The following is a 25,821-nucleotide window of genomic DNA, read 5'->3' on the forward strand; positions in this document are numbered from 1 at the left end:
TGGAATAATCATCGCCATTTGTGTAGAAATAGGTGGACCAGTATAAAATGGATAATATACTCCAGGATTTCACCACAAAACTCTGAAAAATTTAGTCAGGTCTACTCAAACAAATTTCACCATATAGAACCGTTCAAAATATTCTTTAGAAATTCCATCCATTACATTCAAAAATTTCGTCGATAACCTGAGTTATACTCATGACACTTGTTTTAAAAAATCTTCAGAAAAAATGATGGAAATGCTCTTTTGTTATTCGAAACAATATTTTTAATACGTATAGGCCTAAGAGAAACAAAAAATTCTAAAATTCACCGATCAGCAAATATTAAATGGATTTCAATTATTTGTTGTCGATATACTCGTACATATATCTAGTTTCAAAAGTGGTCAAAGGATCTCGGGAATGTTCCTGTGCCCGGAGTTATTCCGGTGGGTCACTGGGTCAGGTAGGGTGAAAAGGGTGCTTTACTTTTGTGCCCCTGGAGGTGGGCAAATTTCAAGTCACATATGGTTTCTGGAACCGGTTATAATGTGACCACAATATCAAAATATTTTAAGAAAAACGCCTTTTGAGAAACGATTAAATTGGACAATCATGTTTCCTGCATTTGATTGATCCTACAAACGATCATTTTCGGATCCCTGTGACGCCTCAAATTTACTATAAAGCGGCTAACTTGTATCGAAACATCTGTATCGAGCTTATGGGACCGCATTTTTGTATACTATTATGTTTGATCTCTATTTTTAGAGATTGAAACGATTCAGTGTTCATTAAATTTATAGTCGGTTCTTCAGATAGTTTAGTCCGAGTGGCCACATCCGGTACATTCTAAACGGTCCAAAATACTTCCTTCATAATATTGAATATGAGATCTTAATGATTCATACAAATCAAATTGATTGAAAAGAGATGAAAAACGTCACATTTTTTATTAGTGAAATGGTGGTGTTGTCCATCGTCCTAGCCTTCTGCTAGCCGGCTTCCATAGCTTGCAAAGGCTGGGATGAAACCACTCCATGCGGTGTGTTTGGAAAAACATTTTAATTGTTAAAACCCACAATGGTGAGACCCCTCAGTAGGGCTCAAAGACTGGCCCCTTTACTCCCCTTCCATACCCCTTTTTCATGATTTGCCCATCTGGCATTCCCTTATGGCAGACTTCCGGTGTTCCTAATCAGGTGAAGAACTAGCTATAGCTATATAATTAGCAATTAGCTATTTCTCAAAAATATTGGATTTGAAGTGCATCAGGTATATTTGACCCGCTGCGCTATATGCTTCTCGGAATTTGGCCTGTAGTTCAAAAAGGTGACAGGCCTAATCAAGGGATCCTTGATGAAACAGTTTTAATCATAACTTACGAAGGATTTACCATTTTGAACCAATCAATTGCAGATTCTTTATTTACTTGAAAACTTGTAAACCAGTATAATTTTCAACAATAGTCTTGGTAGTGAATACTAAGTATTAACATTACCTAGTAAGTCGGTCCCAGCAGAAAACACTCTGCTGCTTGTTGATAAGCTGAGAAACTAAGAAATTTTAAAACCTTATCTAAACCCTTTGTGGATGACTCAATTACTAAGATAGTGGATGTGTTTTATCGATTTGTTTTTTTCATTCCGAAACATACCTTCGATATCAACTTATGGAGGTTTAAATTTAGGGGAAGGGGTGGTAAAATGAACACCTTAAGGAAATCATCTTGTTTCTGATAGAAAAACGGGGAATTTGTATAGTTCTATCGCACAACATCAAAAATAGGGATATAATCTATAGCAGCCACATGGATTCAGACTAAAATTGCTAAATTTTCACATATTTGCATCGCTATCAAAAAGCGATGCAAATGTTCATTTTAACTGTACTATGTGGGTAAAATGAACACCCCGCAAAAAACGTGAACAAAACAAATATTTCTAAAAAAATGTATTACTCCACCGAAAATACATTCATTAATGATTGTAACCTATTCAAAAAGAATTCTAAAGGTATCAAATCATATCATAACGATATTCACGTCACTGAAAAACCTCAAGTCTTCCGAGCTGAAAGTTACGTCAATTCTAATTTTCAAACGTGGTTTTCTTAAATCTTAGTTTTCGTTGATATTTTCACTTCAATTGACCTACGTATCAACTCGAACACGCAGGTTTATGCTCTAAATCGTCCGTGCGTGATAAAAATTCATCGAAATGTTCATTTTACCACCCCTGTTCATTTTACCACCACTTCCCCTACACACTACAGAGAACATATTTACGTTACGTTCCATATTCTTAATTTAAAAATTATTTTTTTATTTTTGTCCTACAACATCATATAACAAGTTACTACTATACTGTTTCACTCTGTCTTTTTTAATTTGGTCGAAATGTTTCATCAATTTTACAATTTTTTTTTTTAATTTCTTTATTAGTATCATTCCAAACATTACATTCATTTCTTATATCTAGGTGTTCTGTGTTATTTGACAACACTATCATCCTAATTTGGTAAAACAAATTTAAGATTTAATTAACATTTTGTTAACAACATATTACATTTCATTTGCCGTAGCAGTTCAGTTATTTTACAGGTGAGTTGATTTCACCTGCTTATAAGAGAAAAAAAAACGTTTTTAATATACTTAACCTAACTTAACCTAAACATATAACGCATTAATCGTGGCAATAGAAGATTGTAACGATTTTTGCCTGAAATTATTAATGATTGTTTTTGACATTTGTTCCAATGTTTCAACATTGGATATTCTATGTAACTCATTGGTACTATACCAGGGAGGAAGCCTCAGAATCATTTTCAAAATTTTATTTTGAATTCTCTGCAGAGCTTTCTTCCTGGTATTACAACAGCTAGTCCATATTGGTACAGCATACAACATGGCTGGCCTGAAAATTTGTTTGAATATCAACAGCTTGTTCTTAGGACAAAGTTCTGATTTTCTATTAATAAGGGGATAAAGACATTTTACATATTTATTACATTTGGCTTGAATGCCCTCAATGTGATTTTTGAAAGTTAAATTCTTATCTAGCATGAGCCCTAGATACTTAACTTCATCTGACCAATTTATTGGAACCCCTCTCATCGTGACAACATGTCTACTTGAAGGTTTCAAATAAAGAGCTTTTGGTTTATGTGGGAATATTATTAGTTGAGTTTTGGAAGCATTAGGAGAAATCTTCCATTTTTGCAAGTATGAAGAAAAAATATCCAAACTTTTTTGCAATCGACTACAGATGACACGCAGGCTTCGTCCTTTGGCGGAGAGGCCTGTGTCATCCGCAAATAAAGGTCCCAAAATGCTGCCTTGAGGAACACCAGCTCTTACAGGAAGTCTTTCAGATCTGGAGTTTTGATAATTAACCTGAAGTGTACGATTTGACAGATAACTTTGAATTATTCTAACAATGTATGTTGGAAAATTAAAGTTTTTTAATTTTACAATCAAACCTTCATGCCAAACACTGTCGAATGCTTTTTCTATGTCTAGAAGAGCAAGACCAGTAGAATAGCCTTCAGATTTGTTGGAACGGATCAAATTTGTTACACGTAAAAGTTGATGAGTGGTCGAATGTCCATGGCGGAATCCGAACTGTTCATTGGCAAAAATTGAATTTTCGTTGATGTGGGCCATCATTCTGTTCAAAATAACCTTTTCAAAAAGTTTACTGATGGAGGAAAGCAAACTGATTGGACGATAGCTAGAAGCTTCTGCAGGATTTTTGTCTGGTTTTAAAATTGGAACAACCTTAGCATTTTTCCATTTGTCAGGAAAATATGCTAATTGAAAACATTTGTTAAATATATCAACTAAAAATGATAAGCTACTTTCTGGAAGTTTCTTGATGAGGATGTAGAAAATTCCATCATCGCCAGGAGCTTTCATGTTTTTGAATTTTTTAATAATAGTTCTCACTTCTTCCAAATCAGTCTCCCAGGCATTTTCGAAAACGTTCTCTTGATTGAGAATATTTTCGAACTCCTGAGTAACTTCATTTTCAATTGGACTAGTAAGTCCTAAATTAAAATTGTGCGCACTTTCAAATTGCATAGCAAGTTTTTGAGCTTTTTCGCAATTAGTTAGTAATAATTTGTTTTCCTCTTTCAATGCCGGTATTGGCTTCTGAGGTTTTTTCAATATTTTAGATAATTTCCAAAAGGGCTTAGAGCCAGGGTCCAATTGAGAAATTTTATTTTCAAAATTTTTGTTTCTTAATTGAGCAAAACGTTTCTTGATTTCTTTCTGCAAATCCTGCCATATAATTTTCATAGCAGGATCGCGAGTGCGTTGAAATTGCCTTCTCCTCACGTTTTTAAGACGGATCAAGAGTTTAAGATCATCGTCTATAATCACGGATTCAAATTTTACTTCACATTTTGGAATTGCAATGCTCCGGGCTTCAACAATGGAATTTGTTAAAGTTTCAAGAGCATTGTCAATATCAAGTTTAGTTTCTAAAGAAATGTTAACATCAAGATTGGAGTCAACATACGTTTTATATATATTCCAGTCGGCTCGTAAATAAATGAAAGTGGAGCTGATAGGATTGAGAATCGCTTCTTGGGATATTTGAAATGTAACAGGGACATGATCAGAATCAAAATCAGCATGAGTAATCAGTTGGCTACAAAGATGACTAGAGTCGGTTAAGACCAAATCAATCGTAGATGGATTTCTAGAAGAGGAAAAACATGTGGGGCTATCAGGGTATTGAATTGAGAAATATCCTGAAGAGCACTCATCAAATAAAATTCCGCCGTTGGAATTACTTTGAGAATTATTCCATGACCGATGTTTGGCATTAAAGTCACCAATGACAAAAAATTTTGACTTATTGCGAGTCAATTTACGCAAGTCAGTTTGGAGCAAATTAACTTGCTGTCCAGAGCATTGAAAAGGCAAATAGGCAGCTATGAAAGTATATTTACCAAACTGTGTTTCAACAGAAACACCTAAAGTTTCAAAAACTTTAGTTTCAAATGACGAAAACAGTTGATGTTTTATACGCCTATGAATGATGATTGCAACTCCCCCACATGCCCCATCAAGTCGATCGTTACGATAAACAAAAAAGTTAGGATCTCTTTTGAGTTTAGATCCAGGTTTTAAATACGCTTCGGTAATAACTGCTATATGCACGTTATTAACCGTAAGAAAATTAAACAGCTCGTCCTCTTTACCATTCAGAGAACGAGCATTCCAATTTAAAATATTTAAATTATTATTTGGATCCATTAGAAAAACGTAATCCAATAACAATTTGATTTGTAAATTTTACACCTACTTGGACTGCTTCAGTCATAGTGGTGGCTTTGAACATTGCATCAATCATTAGATTCAATTGTTCAGTTAGAAAATTAAAATCAGAGGCAGACATGTCATGTGATTTCCCATTGGAATTTCCGGTAGACGAAGAAGCGGAGTTACCTGTGGCGGTAGGGTTTTTTCCATTTGATTTGAAACAAGTGGAATGGGTACCCATGGATCGAACAGGGGAGGAGTTCGAATTTCCTGCTACGATATCGGCAAAGGATTTACCGTGGGTAGATACATTCGAAATAGAAAGATTCGAACGGCTACCCAACGGATTAAAATTTGTTTGTGAATGAGCATGATTATGATCTTCCTGATGGGTATGATTCATGATCAAGCGATCGTTAACTGAAAAATGAGCATTGTTCGATACTCTACCAGGCAAATTCCGGAAACGAACGTTATCGTAACGGATATTATCTTTCATCTGCCTGGCACGAGCCTCAATGACCTTTTTGCGTGAAGGACAATTCCAAAAATTGGACTTATGGTTAGCCCCGCAATTACAACATATGAATTTGGTGGTATCTTCCTTCACTGGACAGACGTCTTTGGCGTGAGAAGAACCTCCGCAAATCATGCATTTAGCATCCATGCGACAATTTTTTGTACCATGACCCCACTTTTGGCATCGACGGCACTGAGTGGGGCTCTGGTAATTTCCTCCAGGTTTCTGGAAATGTTCCCATGTCACACGGACATCAAACAAAAGTTTTGCTTTTTCTAAAGCTTTAATATTATTTAGTTCTTTTTTGTTAAAGTGAACTAAATAAAATTCTTGAGAAAGCCCTTTCCGAACAATGCCAGATTGGGTTCTCTTTTTCATAATGATTACTTGGACTGGGGAAAATCCAAGTAAATCATTTATTCCATTTTTGATCTCTTCAGGTGATTTATAGTCACTTGAGAGACCTTTCAAGACAACTTTGAACAAACGTTCAGTTTTGTCGTCATAAGTAAAAAAATTGTGCTTCTTCTCTTCAAGATGTTTGAGAAGAAGCTCACGATCTTTAAGAGTTTCCGGCAAAACGCGACAGTCTCCTTTCTTTGCGATTTGGAAGGAAACCTTGATTCCCCTAATGGAGTTCAAGATCTCCTGCCTAAATCCCCCAAATTCGGAACAACTGACCACGATAGGCGGCACTCTTTGCTTCCTCACTTGAATCAAAGAGCCTGGGCTAGAGGCTGCTTCGATTTGGTGTTCGGAAAATTTGTCTAGAGCATCGAACTGATTGCTCATTTCGATACAATTATTCATTTCACCCTTGGAAGAAAGTTCGCATTCCGGGGAAGCGTCCTTTCTTCCATTCTTGCCACGTGTAGTGACAGTTTTAAAACCCACTTTTTTGGAAGGAAGTAGTGAATTCAGAGATTCACCCTTCCTTTTGTTTGTTGTTGATACCATGTTTAATTAATAAACGAAAGAAGACGTGACCTTCGAAAGGTTTTTTCCCAAGACGGTGTCCAAGAAGGATTACCACCGCTAGCTTTCGCCAACGGGTCCAACGAAAAATCGAAGGCACGGGTCCAAACAAGGATCGTAAAGGGATCAATAGTAGAAAAATAGTACTGAAAAGTACTGTTTTAGTAGCACTGAAAAGTACCGTTTTTAATTTTAGCACTGAAAAGTACTGTTTTTGTAGCACTGAAAAGTACTGTTTTATTGCTTTAGGTAGTTTTTAAGAAAACTTCCAAGAGCAGAGAGAATTCGTGTACGCACAGCACGAAGGTACGATGCGCACTGATCAATTTTACAATAAGCTACATTTGTTAAGGTCCATAAATGAAGTTGCATTTTTGCCAATTTTCAGACACCCCCTTCTCAATGGTAGCCTATTTTCCCACACCTAATACATGGTTCGTCAAAAAATCATAGACTCCCCCCCTCTCCTAAAATGCTACGTCATTTATGGGCGGTCTTTTCATACATATTTTCAATCAGTCATCCAACTAAAGATACAAAAATATAATTTTTTTTCCTTAATTGGCTTGCTATGCAAAACAATAATGGACACTAATTATCCAATAAACGGAAGTGGTTGACCACTTTTAGCTGCGGACAAAGCTCTCATTTTTTTCTAAATTGAGAACGATTAAAAGAAAAAGACGTCCTCTTTGCTCTGATTGAGTCTCTGGGTCAATAAAAATTTCCGCTGATCTGACGTCTGATCAGGCACGCAATTTTTGCGCCGGCAGACAAACAGTACCGGTCGGTACCATCAACCCAAACGACCTTGAAGCTGAAAACAAAAGTGTACCCGGCGGTCAATTTAATTATGTGAGAAAATGTCTAATGCAAAAATAGTGCGCAGCCGGGTGCTGCATGTCATGAGGAAAATCAAAAAGAAACTGTTTCCACAACGAGTATGGGTCACGAATCTTACCAAATGAGTGTAAGTATATATTCTGCTGCGGTTCTTCGCAATCATCAGTCAAGCTTCACCAGTTTCAGCGAAATCAACACTCTTCAAAGCTTTCCATAATGATTAAGGTTTGAGTAGACAAAACATGGTATTTGAACTAAATTTGAATTCAACTAAACTTTGACATACTTCACAGATCATCGCCCTGCTTGCCTGTCTGGCTATCGTCGTTGTTGTTGCTGAAGAACATCACTCTCATCCGAAGTACAAGTTCGAGTATGGAGTGAAGGATGAACACACCCACGATCACAAAAGCCAATGGGAACACCGCGACGGAGATGTCGTGAAGGGACAATACACTGTGGATGAAGCTGATGGAACCCATCGGGTAGTGGACTACAGTTCGGATCATAAGGGAGGCTTCCAGGCTCATGTTCAACGCAGTGGACATGCTCACCACCCACATGGCGAGAGCTACGCCAACATTGATCAACACCATTAAGCACTGACACGGAAAACTGATTAAAAAGTACAATGATACCAATTATTTTCAAAATATTTTTTTCTGATAATAATTCTCACAAAGCCATGTAGAAGAAAAATCACAATCCAGTTGAGTATTTTTTCTTTTTGTTTGGAATTTTTTTCAACTTCAATGAGCGAGAACGAACATCATACTGATTTCGCAGTGCACATCGTACTCTCGAGCTGTATGTACACTATTTTTTTGCTGCTGGAAGTTTTGATACTATCTGAAGTAATAGAAAACACTCTTCAGTGCCTTTTTTTTTCGTTGAAACCCGTTTGCGGAAGTATCATTTCGTCAGCGGTTACAATCTTTCTTGGAGACTTTTTGGAGAAAACTCTAAGAAAGCCTCTTCTTTGAATAGGATTGCTGTCACAAATAAAAGGAAGGGTGACTACCAATATCTACAACTTTCTTCCGAAAAAGTTAAATTTGAAAATGTCACTGAACGCAGAAGGGAAAATAAAGGTATTTCTCCGGAATGTGCAGTTGCATCCAAAAGTGAAATAAATAATTTGAAAAACTACATCGATATAAACAATCTGCACATGAAAAAGAGAACCCAATCTGGTATTGTTCGGAAAGGGCTTTCACAAGAATGTTATTTAGTTCACTTTAATAAAAGTGATCTAAATAATATTAAACCTTTAGAAAAAGCAAGACTTATGTTCGATGAAATAGAAGAAACTAACGTTATCCAACGTGAATTTAGCGGCCGCATCTCGGAAACAACTTCCTATTTTTTTCTGCAAAATTATGAGTCAAATCCTCGGATTATACAAAAATTATCTTCGAAATGTATCTTGCCTTCGAATCTTCAGGGGAAATTTGCTAAAAAAACTGAAAATACTTTTGGACTGTAGAGGGGACAGGAACTCGAGCAGCAGCGAAGTTCTGACTATCAAATCGAGATAAACTTTTTTCGCCGGCTCGGGGATTTATTAAGAAATTTATAAGGAAATTGGCAAGGATCTGGCTCAAAACATTTCTTTAGAAATATTTCTGGTGCAATTTTTATAAGCTCCTGTTAGAATTCTGGGGAATCCAGAAGTCAAAAAAAGAATTCTGATAGATTTCAGGGATAATTGGCTTGTTTATAGGTATCCAGTTTATTACATATTCCGATTCTACGTTAAAAGCTAAGCCCGATCTCAAAATTTCAAAATTGTCCGTGCCCTGCAACTATACTTAAAACTCGTTTGAAGTTAGCATGGAAATCACATTTGAATTACCCCTCGGCAAATTTTACTACGGGACGAGCTGTCATTGTAAATAGAAATGTCATTGAGTCTACAGATCGAAATCTTTATAATTCATTTTAAATTACAAAATTTTATTTTTACGTTGTTGGGACGCAATAAAATTGTGCTATACTTGAAAAAAAAAAAACAATTTAAAACTGCAAGTTTTTCATCGCTAAACAACCCAACAACCCAATTTCTGATGTAACTCCTTGAGAAGTTAAGTGTAGTATGAGCAGAGCCGTAGCGAGACCTTACGGCGCCCTTGGCGAACCGCCATTTAAGCGCCCCTGATTCAAAGCTCACTTTTTGCAAATTCACGTGAAACATTGCAAAAATTTCGAAGGAATATTTTTAAAAGCCTAGGGCGACTTCTGTAAAAACCGTAAATCGAAATTCCCAGAAAGTTTCATGATAAAGATCGAGTAATGCTTAAACATTAGTAAGGCTTTTTGAAGATGGCATTCAACATGTTTCAAATCACTTTTAAAGGTAAACCATCTGAATTTCCTAAGGTTCTTGTCGATTTTTAAAATAAATTGCTGAGAAATACCAATTATATTTTTTAATTCAATTCCACCTCGTTATTGTTATTTATAAATCATATTCAGTTGACTTTTTCCCACTACAAAAATTGTTCAAATAGCGATAACGTTTTCATTTATTTTTTCATAAGTTCTCAAAAAAACTCGTTTTGTTTTAGAATCTATGTCGATATTGACTACCGGTCATCAAAAAAAAAAAGTGAACTATAGAATCTCATATAATGAAGAATTCTCCGAAAAAAAAAAACATACAAATCGGTTGAGTTGTCTCCAAGAAATCTAAAAATTACAAAATTAAGTTTTTTGAAGTTTTTAAGATTTTTTTTGGAGAAACATAAATGTTCCATACGGTTGCATCAATTTGCTTCATGTTTTCACAACAGACTCACGTCAAAGCATTGTTTCGAAAAGCGAATAACCAAACACGAGAACAATTCTGTTGTTTGAGATATTTACGTGAGTTATGGCTGCGCGTCAGTCCCCCAAGAAATTTCGGAATATCTGCAGATCCAGATAACCAATGATCAAAATCGGAACATATTAAAAAAGAAGAATTTTTGGAGAACTTTAAAAAAAATGGTGCATAAATATCGAAAAACCAAAAATTAAGTGATTGCGATTTCAATAATATTTTGTGATGAAAAAATGATACTGCTAGCAGAGGGGAAAATTAGGCTCAGAAATGAATTAAAAATTTCGTTGAGTTTCTTTGTAAGATTCTGTGAGAACACCATTCAGTAATACCAACGTATCCTGCCTAAAATTCTTTCCGGAACCCGCCTAGTATTCTGTTATGATATAGCTTATTTAGGTTATTTATTAGAAGTCTGACCTAGATGTTTTTTTGTAGAAATTATGTTCCAAGTTTTATGAGAACCCTACCAACGATTCTGTGGAACCCTGCTATTTCAACTACAAGTTGATAGAATCTACATATTTGTTTGTAGGATTATTGATACTGGCCTTTTTAACACAGGCACAGCTGATTTATGATTGCTGTGGAGAACTATTTTCCAAGTTACTGAATGACTTTTTGTTAGTTAATCTGGTTTTTAGGAATTCACTATTGAAAGAGATGCTTCCAAAATATTTAGTTATAATCGTTTCAGGAATAGTTTCAATCTATCATGTTTAGAAATAGAGCAACTTAATAATATAAGAAGCAATATTCGTCCTCTATAGTTTTTTGCTGCTATTTGTTGATATCTCTCACTGTTTTTATAGATACTGATGCGCCCTTGCTAAATATGTATGAATCTTCAAAATATTTCCCAGATGCGTCCGGTATTTTGGCGCCCCCTGAAGCCTGGCGCCCTTGGCGGGTGCCAACCTGGCCATCCGCACGCTACGGCACTGAGTATGAGTAGTATGAGAGAGCTTTCAATTATCCTGTAATCATTCACCTCTAGAGAAAAGATCATAAATATCACTCATCTTTCGTTATTCCGTTGTCCATCATTTTCTTAGATGTTAAATACAAATAGGACCTTTGGTTTAAATTTAAATTCTTGAAGTTTTCGACAGGAATTTAGTATATTTTTTTTTTCAAATTAGGGTAGGTGTACCAATTATGGATGCAATATGTCAACAGTAGTGATAAAAATCAAGTTTTCACCGCGTTTCTAAAACGTAAGCATGACTTGTTGGTGTCAATTACTAGTTTAAAACCTTGCGAATCTGTTGATTTAAACAGTTTTAGTACTAAATTGACTTTGAGCTGCTAAAAATTGATTTTAAAAAGCGTTGTCTTTGTACCAATTATGGCAATAGCGTTCCTAGCATTCGACATAAAAGTGTACCAATTATGGACTATCGAATATTTGCACGAAATGAATTCAAACGCCATCCAGAGCGAATGATAATGCAACGCTAATATGTAATGAAGTGATTGCTCATAAAATTTTCCAAAAATTTTGTGTTAAATAGATTTTAAATCAGTTTATTGCAATGGGTTCATGGGAGAAAATTAATTTTCGAAAAGGAGTCGAAATGTAGTGTAAATGCAAATTATGATACAAAACAGCATTAATGATCTCACATTACCTTTCCAGTGCCTAATTTTAACGAAAAAAGAGGGAAAATTCAAAAATCGAGTGTCGCTGAAAACGCTTCTATACCATGAAATTAGCATCTTCCGCTTGCGAACATTTTCGAACGTGTGATTGAAAAATCTCAGTAATTGGGTACAAAACACGCAGATAATGCCTTACCAAACCGGCCCGTCGTGGAAGTAACCCGTGAAATAGCTTTACCTTTTTTATTTCACTGATCAAAAAATGTAAACAAACCGCCTCCAGAGTATTGCCATAATTGGGCTCTCATACACTCTTTGTGCCAGTTATCGACATAGTGGAAATAACACGATTTCCAACATAAAACAGAAGATTTGTTTGCACACCAGCTACATTTATTCATTTGTTCTCACTAGGCATCATACATTCATCGGTTGAAGCAGTTTTTCCGGATGAAAACATACATTTCGTAACGGGTGTCCCTTAGCAAACTGCTAAGAAGGTGACATAAATGTGAGGTAAAATTTTCAAATGTTCATTTTTCGAAGCTTATTGCACGAATGTTCTTTTCAAGGTTTAGTTACCATCAAAAACAAATAGTTTTATCATTTCTGTGAATATTAGTCGTTATATTCTAGTGAAACATTAATAAAAATCTCTTTTTGTTCCCACTATTGCCATAATTGGTGCTATAGCCATAATTGGTACCGTAATCCGGGGTAACATTGATCAGCGGGGTAAAATTGATCGCTATGACCCTCTTCGTAAAAAGCTCGAATCACCATTTATTGATGAAATATTTTCAATGCATGAATGGTGATTCTTTTGCTTCTATTAATGAGCTAATAAAAAATAATATTTTTGCGAAAGTTAAGTTGTGTTCATGTGTAAATTTGTCAACTTTTGGAAACAACGATTTTCATGATTATACATAACACCATCAAACAATCATTTCTCACATGAGTTCTGAAAACGATATGAGCAAGAGAAAAGCGGTTGCTACTAAAAATGACATCGCCGAAAACGATCCCGTTGTCAAAACTTCCATAAATATGTTCAAACCAGCATAATTCACAAATTACTATAAAGCGTACAAAATTTCCTTAGGAAATTGCCTACCTTTAGGCGTATTCCACAATCCAAGGTGTTTTTAATTTTAAAATAATTCAAAAAGTAAATGACTTGTAAGAGTTTGGCCTTCATATTCGGCTTCAGGAACCATGATTTTAGTAAGTAATGATCTTTTCAATATTACCGAACGATGTTTTCATGGGTGATCAATGTTACCCCATATCAGCTAAATAAGAAAATCACTTAAAACATTTTATAAAACATGCTTTAAACTTTCAGAAAACAAAATACAGTACATAGACACGAGCAATTGGTGCCAGTACTTGTTTTAAAAATATAAAATAACCAACACATGTATTTTCAAATCAAATGTTTAAGAAACATTAAAAAAAATGATCAATGTTACCCCGGATTACGGTACTTCTACCCTATACTTAAGTTGATTTTTTATCCAACTTTTTTCAGAATTTCTTTCAAAACTTTTAATTTAAACAAACATTGCTCTAGAAAAGTAAAATAAATTGATTATGAATATGGAGTGATTCGTAGAGTAATTTGTGAAGAAATTTCCAAAATTATATTGAGGTATTTAAAGAGTACTTATCCAAAAATGGTAAGTGGATTGATTTCTAGATGAAATTTAAGAGTTTAAAAATCCCAGGATTACCATTCTGAAAGGAAAAACAATACCTGATTGAATTTCTGGTGAAATTTTTGAGAAATTAAAAAATGAATTGCAAAATCCTTTGAAAAATCTTCTAATGAATTTCTTTGAAATATACTAAGTAGAATCGCTTGTGTTGTTAAAAGGAAAATATCTGCTGAAGAAATACTCGAATGAATCTTTGGTATTTTTTTGAGGAATCTTAGAACGACATCTCAGAATAAAACATTTATTTTTAAGAAATCCTTGAACAAATTGCTCGTTTTTTTTTATTTGTTGAAAGAGTTTCTGAAAGAACAGTTGAGCGAAACTTGCTAGAAATGATAATAAATCTTCGAGCTGTTTAGTAGAAAACCTATAAGTAGATGAAAAAACCGAATCTACTACTAGGGAAGGTGTACCGGTATTCGCCAATTGTGTTCGCTAAATTGCTTTAAGATGATACGGAAACATTCTTGGAAATCGCAAAATTTTCTCAGAAAATAATAGAAAAAAAATATTTTCCTTAAAATTTTTGCTCCTTTGCACCTATTTTTCGCCACCTGTTCCTGATTCGCCACCCTCCATTAGAGATCAACGTAAGTGGCAAATTCAGGAACCGTGGTCCAGTATTCGCCACCACCATTTTTAATACAAAAACAAAGTTTCTGATTAGTTTTTATATTTTCCCTGCTGAGCATGGATTGAAAGCTTTCGTTTGATGTATTGACAGTAACCTAAGGTCTTTTGATTCATAAATAAACAATATTTTTCCTTGGGATGGCCATAACTGGTACACTTACCCTATACCATTTAATTCCACTAGAGTGTGTATCCTTTGACAGATACGCGCATTTCGACCTCAACGTCTTCAAGGCCTTACAGTTGAGGTCGAAATACGAATATCTGTCAAAGAATACAAACTCTAGTGGAACTAAATGGGATAGAACTAAATTTGTTTTTTTTTTTTCAGCTAGAAATGTTTGAATTATTATAAATTTTCTTAGGTAGAAATTTTTGAGGAAATTTAAAAATATTATTTTCCAGAGAGATTTAAAAAGATGCGGTAAGGCGGCATCCACAAATTACGTAACGCTCTAGGGGGGGGGGGGGGAGTAGGCTCAAGCGTTACGGCTCATACAAAAATTTAAAAAATTTCATACAAAAAGCGTTACGGACGGGGGGGAGGGGGTCGAAAATTTTCAATTTTAGCGTTACGTAATAAATGGACGCTGCCTAACCAGTGGTGGAAACGTTCGCATCACGAAGCAGCTCACGAGTGTATACTAACGCATTTTAGCAGAAATGTTCGCCACTTTCCATCACTGGCGGCAACATCAATGCTGCAGATTTTTTAAGCTATACTACAACAATTACAATTCTGAAGGATTTGTTGAAGGAATTTGAAGCAAAACTTTAGGAAGAAACTCAAAGGTAAAGTTGGAAAAACTGTTGATGCATTCTTCGATGAAGGTGTGTAAAGAATCCTTGGTTAGTGGTCTTGAAGACAATTTTGGTGAGACTCCTAGAACTTCTTGTACTTTTTTTGAAGAAATCCTCATCAATTCCAGAGAATTCTAAACCAATCAATAGTGAACATCTGGATAATATTTTCAACTAACATTTGAATGTATATGTATTAACTACGTTGGAGGTCTTTCAGGAGAAATGTTTTAAATAATTTCAAGAGTATTTTATGGTGGAAACCTTCAAAAGTTTGTTTTATACAGTTCGATAGCGATTCTTCGAGAATATTTCTGGAAAGATCGGAAAGTGAAACTTCATGAAAAATTAGTTGAACAATAACTATTAATCACGGGAAAGATGCTCAGTGGGAATCCGAGGAGGAACTCTGGCAAAGGAGTTTTTGGAGAAAGCACTGAAGAAGTACGGAAATATTTCATAAAGAAATTCCCGTGGGAATTCACAGAGGAATAAAAGTTCATGTTTGAATATTTGGACATTCCTCGTGAGTTTTTTGGAAGAACTCTAGAAGGATATTTTACTGGATTAGTCAAATAATGAATATTTTCCGAAGAGAAAATGGAAAATTACAGATACCCTGGTATGCAGCGATGGGAGATAAAATCACAAACAAATGAAATCATCACATATCCATGCAGAATAAAAAACTTGTGTATTTCGACCGACATAACTTCTGAAACAAAAATTTGGTAGGCCTCTTCTGTAAAAATATATTCTAGCTACGCCAATGATAGAAACCGAGCCAAAAAAGGAGGATCTGATGGGCAAGTTGATCGAAACGCAAAAAAAAAGCAAACAAAAGGCATGTGCATATGCGTTTATATGCAGATTTATATTATGTATTATCTCTAGACTCACATTTTTATTGAATAGGTTCCACAGAAAACAATAGCTGCTGCTTTGGCTCCGTATAGTTTTAGGTATGAACCAATATTGGATAGCTGTTGTAATACCAAGAAGGAAGCTCTGCAGAAAATTCAAAATAAAAGTTTGAAAATGATTCTGAAGCTCCCTCCCTGGTATAGTACTTTTTTTTGTTAATATAGCGTGTTTTATTTACAGAGATATAGATTTACATATACATTGCAATATAATTTCTAAGGGATTCATTAGTTTTAAGATTGTCAGGGACTTCTAAATTATACATTATATATCTAATGAACATTTTCAAAACTTTACCTTTAAGTCTTCTGTTACAATTTATTGTAGCATAATGCAAATTTTCGAAAGAAATGTTATTTTGTTGAGCTACAAAATGAATATCTGCAATGATTTCCTGCCACAAGTTGTATACTAGCACACATGGTGAAAATTTGTGCTCAAGAGTTTCTATTTGACCACAATGTTGGCAGTCTGGCTGGTCTCTTCTCTCCTGTCTGAAAAACAGTTCATTATGGTGCAGCTTTCCATGAACCAAAAGGAAATATATAGATTTCTCGTCAGAAGAGAGACACGGATGGTTGATGTTTTTCCAGACTGTTTTCCAATGCCGGGTGAACCGAGTGGTGACTCCAACAGGCGGTAACTGCCTAAGCAGATGGTTGTAGATAATATTGGCCGCTGGGTTGTCAATCATCTGTTGCGGAATGTTATCCATCGTTGATGTTATCAGTTTTAGATGTAGAAGATCCGATGGAATTTGTTGCATTTGCATGTATAGCTGTAAGGAGGGTGTGACATCCATAGTTCTTAGATATCGGTTTACCAACAGCGCCTTCGTTTTCAGTTCTGGAGAATGTAAACCCAAGCCTCCTTGCATCCGTGGACGAAAAGTATCGATCATCTTGACCCGTTGAGCTGGTACGCCATTCCATAGAAAAAACCCCATCTGTTTGGTGAACTGAGCGACATATTTGTTTGGCATTGGCAGGATTGAAGACAAATACCATAGTTTTGAACATATATATGCATTGAGAAGGATGACTTTTTGTTTTATGTTCAAAAGACGTGGCCGATGCATCCATAGTAAACCGTTTACATTACGATAAACTGCTTCCCAATTGTGAGTGACCGTATCTTTAACGCTGTTTTTGAAAAAGACACCAAGAACTCTAATCACATCTTTTTGGATGAATCCAGTCCAATTTGGAAACGGGATACCAATATTCATTGCTTCAGTCTTCGTCAAATTCAGTTTTGCTCCTGCAGCTCGCCCAAAACGCTCAAAACAGTCCTGAATTCGACGAATTTTTGATGGGCAACGAATTATAATTGTTATATCGTCTGCATACGCTATGACACATTCTCCAGGGCTGTCGCATATTTCCACTAAAGCGTCCAAAAGAGGCTGAAGATAGAGCACAAAAAGCAGCATGCTTAGCGGGTCCCCTTGCCGTACAGACCTCTTGATTGGAAAACTTTCACTGGTGCATCCATTGATTACTATCTGCGATTTTGAATGCACTGAGAGGTCGGTCAATAGATTCACAAATCGGATGTTGAATCCCATTCTACGAATAGTAGACAGAAGATATGAACGACTAACCCTATCGAAGGCGTTGCTGAGATCACATGCGATTACAATGCCTGCTGTGCCCTCCTGTTTGGATAACGCAATGTGGTCTCTGATCGTGCATGTAGCTTCGAATATGGTACGATTACCATTGCTGCACTTTTGGTGACTAGATAGCACGGCTGTAGCAATCTGCTCAAGGCGTTGTTTCATCACTCTGCTGAATATTTTATAATCTACATTCAGAAGCGTGATAGGTCTCAGCGAGTTCAAACTATTGTCTCCCCTCTTTTGCGTACGAGAACGATCACTCCGTCCTGCAAGTCGTTTCGTATTTGTCCACTTTTGATTTCGTTCATCACCATAACAAATTCTCGCTTAATTATTTCCCACGCTTCGATGTAGAACTCCCTTGTCAGGCCATCTCTTCCGGGTGACTTGTTAGCTGCAGACCCCTTTATAATGGCAAATACTTCATTCTCCGACAAATCATGCATGCTTCTATCATTTTCCTCACTGTTGGGATCTAGTGTTCTTCTTGGGTGAAACATTTCGTCTTCTTCGATGGCTTCCTCGTCAAAGAGATTTCGATAATGCTCTAGAACGCATCGAGTAATATCCGCGTTACCGGTGACTTGTTGCTGATTCACGTGGAGCGTTGTGATATTGGTATCTCGTCTTCTATTTTGTTGATCCACAATTTGGAAAATTGAAACTTCTTCTTCTCCCAAAAAGCAAATATTTTTCCGTCTCCGTGAGTCATTAAACTGTTTTTGTTTTTGCAGCATAATGGCTTTTATTTTATTAATTTCAGTTGTGCAATCGCGCTCTCTGTGTTGTTCGAAGGCATGATTCAAACAAGAGTAATAAAAGCCCATGTTGTTGTTGAATGTTTGTATTGCAATCGAGTTCTTCCATCGAAAAAAGGATGCTATTTTACCCTTGGCGTAAGATGACCACCAGTCAACCCAAGAAGCAAAATTTCTTTTTTGTCGTACCCAGTAGTTCCACTTCAATCGTAGTTCATTCAAGTTTTCAATCGTCAGCAACTGATTATTCAGCTTCCAGAATGGTCGCTGACCGGTGTTAGCTCGTAGTGGGAGGACTATACGCGAGATAACAGCCTTGTGATCACTAAAACAATTAGGTTCAAGTCTACAATATCGAGCATTCGGAAAACATGCTGGAGATACGTATATTCTGTCAATTCTTGACATAGATCTTCCACGAGTAAAAGAAAAGTCTACTTGACGATTAAAATGCTTCCAAACGTCTTTCAGGTTCAAACTGTCGCATAATCTTTTCAACATTGAGCTCAAATTCGAAACACCTGTTGCATCAGCTGGGTCAATCACTGAATTGAAATCCCCCAGGATTATTGTGTGTGCTGAGTAATTTTGCAAATATTGCGGAACTGTTTGGTTGAAAAAAGCTTCGTGACCCGCTCTATTATTGGATCCCGATGGTGCGTATATATTCAAAACTTTTATTAAATTAGCGTCATTTCCCAGTTCGATGCATACGACTCTCGAATCCATGCTTCGCTGCACTCGCCTAACGTCTATTCCGTTGCGAATTCCAAATGCCGTACCACGCTGTGTTTCATTGATGTTCATTATCATGTAGTAGCCGGGAATACTTATACACTCCCCAACTACTTCTTGCAAAGCAATAATATCTATATCGAAGGTATACACGAAAGCCCTCAATGCGTTTACTTTAGTTGTGTTGCTTATACCGTTAAGGTTAATTGTTACAAAGGTGTAGGTGAAGTGTTGAATACTACTAACGTCTTCCATGCTTGAATCTATCTACTTGCCGTCCTGTCTGGTCTTCGATGATCGTCGAGTTCTAATGGAATCCGAACTCATCATCCGAAATTTCCATCGTGCGTTTCTCCGCTCCCCTGGTGAGAGAGCTTGACCTGCTGCTTGTTGGTGTGATTCGCGAACGGTCACTCACCATCGTTGACCTGGGTGCTTGGTGTACAGTCTGCTCAGTCGTAGATTCGGTGCTCGGCGAAGTGGTTTTAACAGTCTTCTCTCGAGACTCCATGTCAAGAGGAGAAGCCGGACGTTTGAATTGCTGTTGTGATTGGTGCTGTGCTGGGATTTGCTGTTGGACCGAAGAATGCGATTTCAGTGTTGTTTTTTCTGCCGCAGTTTCTGCTTGTTCCGGGGTAGGACCGGCGAGTACCCTGGAGTAGAGTGACGAAGTTTTGTTTTGCGTGGACATCTTTGCTCGGTTTTCTGCGCAACTGGCTCCAAAATGAACCTCCTGGTTGCAATGCTTACAGGTCTGGATCTGGTTTGAATACGTGCAGTGGCTGCTGTATCCCTTGATATTGACAAAGGATGGGATAGGACTGGTCATACAGATACGTGCTATACGTACGCCACTAGGCGTTTGAGCGAAGAACTCTGACCGGCACATTTCATGCTTGATGCTGATGATCTCCCCGTAAGCTGAGAGATACTCCACGATCCACTCTTCAGGCATTTTGGGTGGCAGATGATGTAGTGTGACGTCGGTACCTCCATCCTCGACATACAGCCTCATACGGTGAGTAGCCCCATTGCTGTTGAGTACGAACTTGTTGTCGAATTCCTCTACTACCCTTTGCACCTCCTCCTGCGTCCGTAACTCCACGAATACTTTGCCTTCGATTCTGTCGATTTGTATGGCAGCCATGTCAACTGGTGTTAGCTTCAGATTTTTGGCGATGAAAGTAAAGATGCTTTCATCTTTTAGCTTGCGAATTCCACGTATGTCGATGAAGAAGTTTTGCTTCCTCAACGAATCCATATTCGCGATTGGGGGCTTGGCCCGAAGAGCAAGCTTTATACCCCTTAACCGTAAAACTTTTCGATTGACAATAAAGCGCGATGTTTTAGGTCTTCTCAGCTTGAGTGCTCAGGGATAACTCAGCACTAGTGAGTTCCATAGAATATCAAATGAAACTAATATCGAATGAAATTATTGATAATTTTAAACAAAAACCGTTGCAATATTCTATACTCACGATTAATGTGTTGAATATTAAAGTTGAGTTAGGTTAAGGTAATTGAAAGCATTTTATTTTCCTATGAGCAGGTAAAATCAACACACCTGTGAAAATTCTGAACTGCTGCAGCAAATGAAATGTAATATGTTGTTAACACAAGGTTTATAAAAGCTCAATTTTGTTTACCAAATAAGAATGATATAATAAATAAATGTAATGTTTGAAAAATTTACTTATAAAGTAATATAAAAATAGGAACAACCGATCCCCAAAGGAAAATGTCAACAGAATAAACCTTAGAATATTAAATTCACAAAAAAGAAGGCAATTTTAAGGTACCGCATAACAGGGCAACTTTGATAGTTTTTTCGAAGAAAAAGTTGAATATTTATGCATGCTATTTCGAAGATTTATAATTTATATTTTTAAAACATTTACTGGCATCCTAGCTATCGACTGCAGTTGATAGATTGCTAAAAGATGTATTTTGAATGGATATATAATTATATTTTAACACCGCTAGCGTATGACGGCTCACCATAGTAGCATGTCCGAAAGAACTTCAAACTATTGAGAACCAGAGCTACAAGTCTAAAGCCCTGATAAAGGTGGATGGTTGTGATGGCTATGACCGTGGTCATCATGTAAAGAACAAACGGACAATGCTGTATCGTGTAAGCACCGAGGAGGCCTCTAGCACTATGCAGGTAGCGCAACCCTGGTTAGGTGGCCTATCTTAGACTCTTCACCTACCAAGAAAGGCAGAAGTAGGGCAAACGAATTGATTTTACGGCAATAGACCCGGCAACGAATAAAGGACAACGATTGGAAGGTTGAATCTTGGAACGTGAGAACTTTGAATAAAACCGCGCGTGTTGGGCTCCCGTGAACTGTGGAATTTCGGCATGAACGTGGCAGCTATCCAGGAAATACGCTGGCCGAGAACCGGAGAACGTGAATTCCGAGCGATGGACCCCATCGCGAAAACTTCATTCAAGTATCACATCTACTACAGTGGTGGCGACAGAGTAGAGGTGGAGTTGGCTTCATAGCGATTGGGGAGCAGATGAAGCTAATTATTCGGTGGAAACCGGTAAGCAACCGAATCTGTGTGTTGAGAATGAAGGGCAAGTTCTTCAATTACAGCCTGATCAGCATATATGCGCCAACGAACGATAAGCCCGATGACATGAAGGATGAGTTCTATGAGAGCCTGGATAAGGCCTACGGAGAGTGCCCAAAACAAGACGTCAAGATAGTCACCGGCGACGCAAATGCGCAGATCGGGTAAGAAGATTTCTTCCGACCCGTCATCGGAACGGAAAACCTTCATTCCATTGCCAATGATAATGGCCTGCGGCTAGTAACCTTCGCTGCTGCTAGAGGGATGGCAATCAGCAGTACCTACTTCGCACGAAAAGAATATCCGCAAACACACCTGGCGACACCCGAGTGACGATGCCTGCTCCCAAATAGACCACGTGCTGGTTGATGGGCGACATTTTTCAGATGTCATGGATGTCAGGACCTTCCCCTAATATTGACTCGGATAATTATCTCGTTGTAGCTAAAATTCGGGCGCGGTTATCCAGCGTCACGAGTTCCAGAAAAGACAGAACGCTGCGCTTCAATATACAACGCTTGTCAACTGATGGGGTAGCTACACAGTACCGCCAGCAGCTAGACGAGCAGTTGTGAAGAATCAACGTTGCTGGAGACGTCGACAGCCTATGGGACCCTATCCACGAAGCTGTGACAACAATGGCGCGGGAAGTGATTGGCACTGGACAACGACGAAGACGAAACGACTGGTTCGATGAAAAGTGCCAGAGAGTGAAAGACATGGAGAATGTCGCCAGAAGCCGTATGCTTGTGGCTGTAGAAAAGCAAATCCACCGTAAAAAGAGAAGCAGCTTTATCAGTCGATCCACCGAGTACTTCTGCAGGTATGGGAGGACGAAGAATTGCCCACCGGCTGGTTGGATGGCCTCATATGCCAAATCTACAAGAAAAAGCACAGACTGGAGAGTGCCAATAGGGTCCTAAAATGTTGAATGAAATCTTGTTTTTATTTAATAACACGAAAGAGCATGTTACTGTAACTACTTTAGCAAGTTTTCTCGCTCAAATAACGACTATATCATATTTAAACTTTAATTTAAAAATTGGGTTCATAAATGAACCATGACACTTTTGATCATGTTTGACGTTCGTTTAGTCGACAAAAACACCACAGGGGTTATAGTTTTTTCACTGGGGTTGTTCCTATATGACATTTCGGAAGGGACACGGAAAACAAAATACACCCAAAATTTGAATTTAAGCCAAGGGGTGTGACAAAATCTAATAAAAAATATAAAAAATGTTTTGTGGATTTAAACAAACAGAAAACATTAAAAAATTGAGTAAACATGTGTTTGTGGCCTAAACTTAAGCGTTTGGCACTAAAATTGGGACAGGGCTTTAGGACCCTATTACAGAGGAATTACCCTGCTGAATTCTGCGTACAAAATTCTGTCGTGCATCCTGTTCAACAGACCGAGACCGCTCGAGGAGTCCTTCGTCGGCGAATACCAAGCTGGTTTTCGTGAGGGCCGTTCGATAACGGACCAGATGCTTACCTTGCGAATGATCCTAGATAAATTCTGGGAGTATAACTTGCAGACTCACCATCTGTTTCAAGGCGGCGTACGATTCAGTGAAAAGAAATGAACTGTAGCAGATAATGTCTGAACATGGTTTTCCGGCGAAACTACTTAGGCTGATACGTGCTACGCTGGATGGCTCGAAATCAAAGTGCTTGCAGGCAATACTCGGTGGGAAACTCGAAAATGGTGTGTGGCGCAGACGCATGAATCACACGCAGTGGAAGAGGACCTGGCGACCCTAAACGTTAGGGGCAACTGGAGAAGTTTTGCCCAAGACCGACGAAGATGGAGCTCTACAATACGCCCGGCAATGGCGTGACGCTACGCTGTAGCCATCAAGGTATCAAGGTAGGTATATGATTTTTTAAATAATCGAAAGTCGGTTTTCTGTTTTGGTAATGGAGTATAAATCGAACGAAATTGAATGAATATGTAACATAACATTTATAGGGCATTGTATACCTTTTGGCGTTAAACGTTATATGAAAATTTCTGACTTTGATTACAAAAATGGTTCCAGTTTGTAAAAATGGTTTTCGCTAAGAGATTTGAGACTATATTCAAGTTCTATGATAATTAGGCTGTCAAAGATAAGTAACCCAGTCAACATTTCGGTTGGTATATTTTTTGCTTTAAATCATTATATATAAATCAAATCACTCGTATAAAATGCATGAAAACGCTATATACACACCAAAGTGGAGGCCATATACGCACTTCGCACGACTTTTTCAGACTTTCCATAGTCAACGATACGATGCCACAAAATTCCGATAAAAATAAAAAAAAAATGTTTCAGTGAGACTCGAACACCGGACCTTTGGATCCCTAAACCAGTACCATACCACTACACCACAAACCGCTACATGAATATGGTGTGGTTATTTGCCAACATGAAAGGGAGTTTGCTATACAGCACACACGCTTTGTTGTTCTTTGAAGCTCACCGACTCGGGTGGCAAATTTTACTAAGTTATTGCGATTTCATTTGATGCTAATCTGCATTGATATATGATCTGTCAGTTTATACAACTTGATGCGATTCTAGATTATACTATTTACGGCATGGTTTGTTGTCAACAAAGTTTGTCGACAATGAATCGTAGTGGGGAATTATATACAATTTGTGTTAACATTTATTCGTTTTGATTTGACATATTGTGCGATTCTGATTTTTGATGTATGAATATGACATTTTTGGCGCACATCCTTATACAATACGTGGTTCACTGGGGACCAACTATTCAAAACTACCTCAAATAGTGATCGTAGAACAGATTGTTTATAAGCGCTTCGAAAATGCTAAAAACAATCATTTTTAATATTCGTATATAAAGCCTCAAATGTTCTCGATTCCAATGTAAACAGCTCTTATATGAAGTGTCATACTAATGTTCTTTAGTTTTGCATTCGTTTAGCTTAACCGATTAACAGAAATTATGATATTTCGTTAAGTATGTGGTGGGTATCGCACTATCAAAGTTACCCGCATTATCAAAGATAGCCCATTTTACGGCACTATATGCTGATCAAACCATGTAGAAGATGAAAACAACATTTTTTCCAGGTAGGGTATAAAAAAAAACAAAACATAATGAGCAGTTGAGAATAAATTTGAAATGTATTTACACAGATAAGCGCGACGAACGACAGATACGAAAAAATATTGAGATCAGTCTAACAGAACATTCAATTAATGATGATAAGAATGCAAATTTGAGTTCGCATAGCTGCTGGCATGTCCATGACCATGTCCATGCTCTCCAAACGAACCTTCAGCACCTCCGTAGCCGCCCTCATGATGTCCATAGATTTGTGGATGATGAGCATGGCCAACGCGTTTCACATGTGCTTGGAATCCATGATGCTTATCGGAAGTGTATTCCACAATACGCTCAGTGCCATCGGCTTCATGCAGAGTATACTGTCCCTTCACGACATCTCCATCCCGATGTTCCCACTGGCTCTTGTGGTCTCCGGTCTTATGGTCCTTAACACCGTATTCGAACTTGTACTTAGGATGCGAATGGTGTTCCTCATGGTGATGATGATGATCTCCACCATATCCACCTTCCCATTGAGCGGAAACAGCAGCCACTGCCAGAACCAACACTAAAACAAGCTAAAACAAACAATTAATTTGTAGCAAAAATCACAAAATGTAACTTTTGAAGCAATATACCTTGAACATTTTGTTATTTTTCTAAGATCTATCTGATTGGAGTACCAAAACAGGACTGATACCAAACAGTTCTGCGAAACTCTAATTTATACCCACTCATGTCATACTTCTTAATGCTCTGTCTTAAGCTCACACTCTCACGTCACTTGGTTTAGAAATCATTTTTATTTTCCACACCAAACGAGGCTCGTAAGACAAACTCTCGATGGGTCCCTTCGTAGGACAGCGCCGAAGCCAGTGATGCTGAAAAAATCAATTACCACACTTACACGTTCAAATCAAAATCCAAATCGAATCAAGTTCCGAAAATTGACCGACCGTC

At 37.4% G+C, this 25,821-nt stretch overlaps 2 protein-coding genes across 2 annotated transcripts; one reads left to right on the plus strand and one right to left on the minus strand.

Annotated features, from left to right (window-relative positions):
* The first annotated feature begins 7,716 nt into the window (after positions 1–7,716).
* Positions 7,717–8,237, plus strand: LOC5571370 (cuticle protein 19). The gene is made up of 2 exons (XM_021840490.1): positions 7,717–7,818; positions 7,887–8,237. The coding sequence occupies exons 1-2, from the start codon at positions 7,810–7,812 to the stop codon at positions 8,190–8,192; spliced, it is 315 nt and encodes a 104-aa protein (XP_021696182.1). The 5' UTR covers positions 7,717–7,809; the 3' UTR covers positions 8,193–8,237.
* Positions 8,238–24,919: 16,682 nt separating this feature from the next.
* On the minus strand, positions 24,920–25,569 carry LOC5571371 (adult-specific cuticular protein ACP-20). Its single transcript, XM_001659603.2, has 2 exons — positions 25,500–25,569; positions 24,920–25,439 (listed from the first exon to the last, which is right to left on the minus strand). The coding sequence occupies exons 1-2, from the start codon at positions 25,506–25,508 to the stop codon at positions 25,011–25,013; spliced, it is 438 nt and encodes a 145-aa protein (XP_001659653.2). The 5' UTR covers positions 25,509–25,569; the 3' UTR covers positions 24,920–25,010.
* Between the last annotated feature and the right edge of the window lie 252 nt (positions 25,570–25,821).

Source organism: Aedes aegypti, chromosome 2 (assembly GCF_002204515.2).
Source record: "Aedes aegypti strain LVP_AGWG chromosome 2, AaegL5.0 Primary Assembly, whole genome shotgun sequence".
Classification (NCBI taxonomy): domain Eukaryota; kingdom Metazoa; phylum Arthropoda; class Insecta; order Diptera; family Culicidae; genus Aedes; species Aedes aegypti.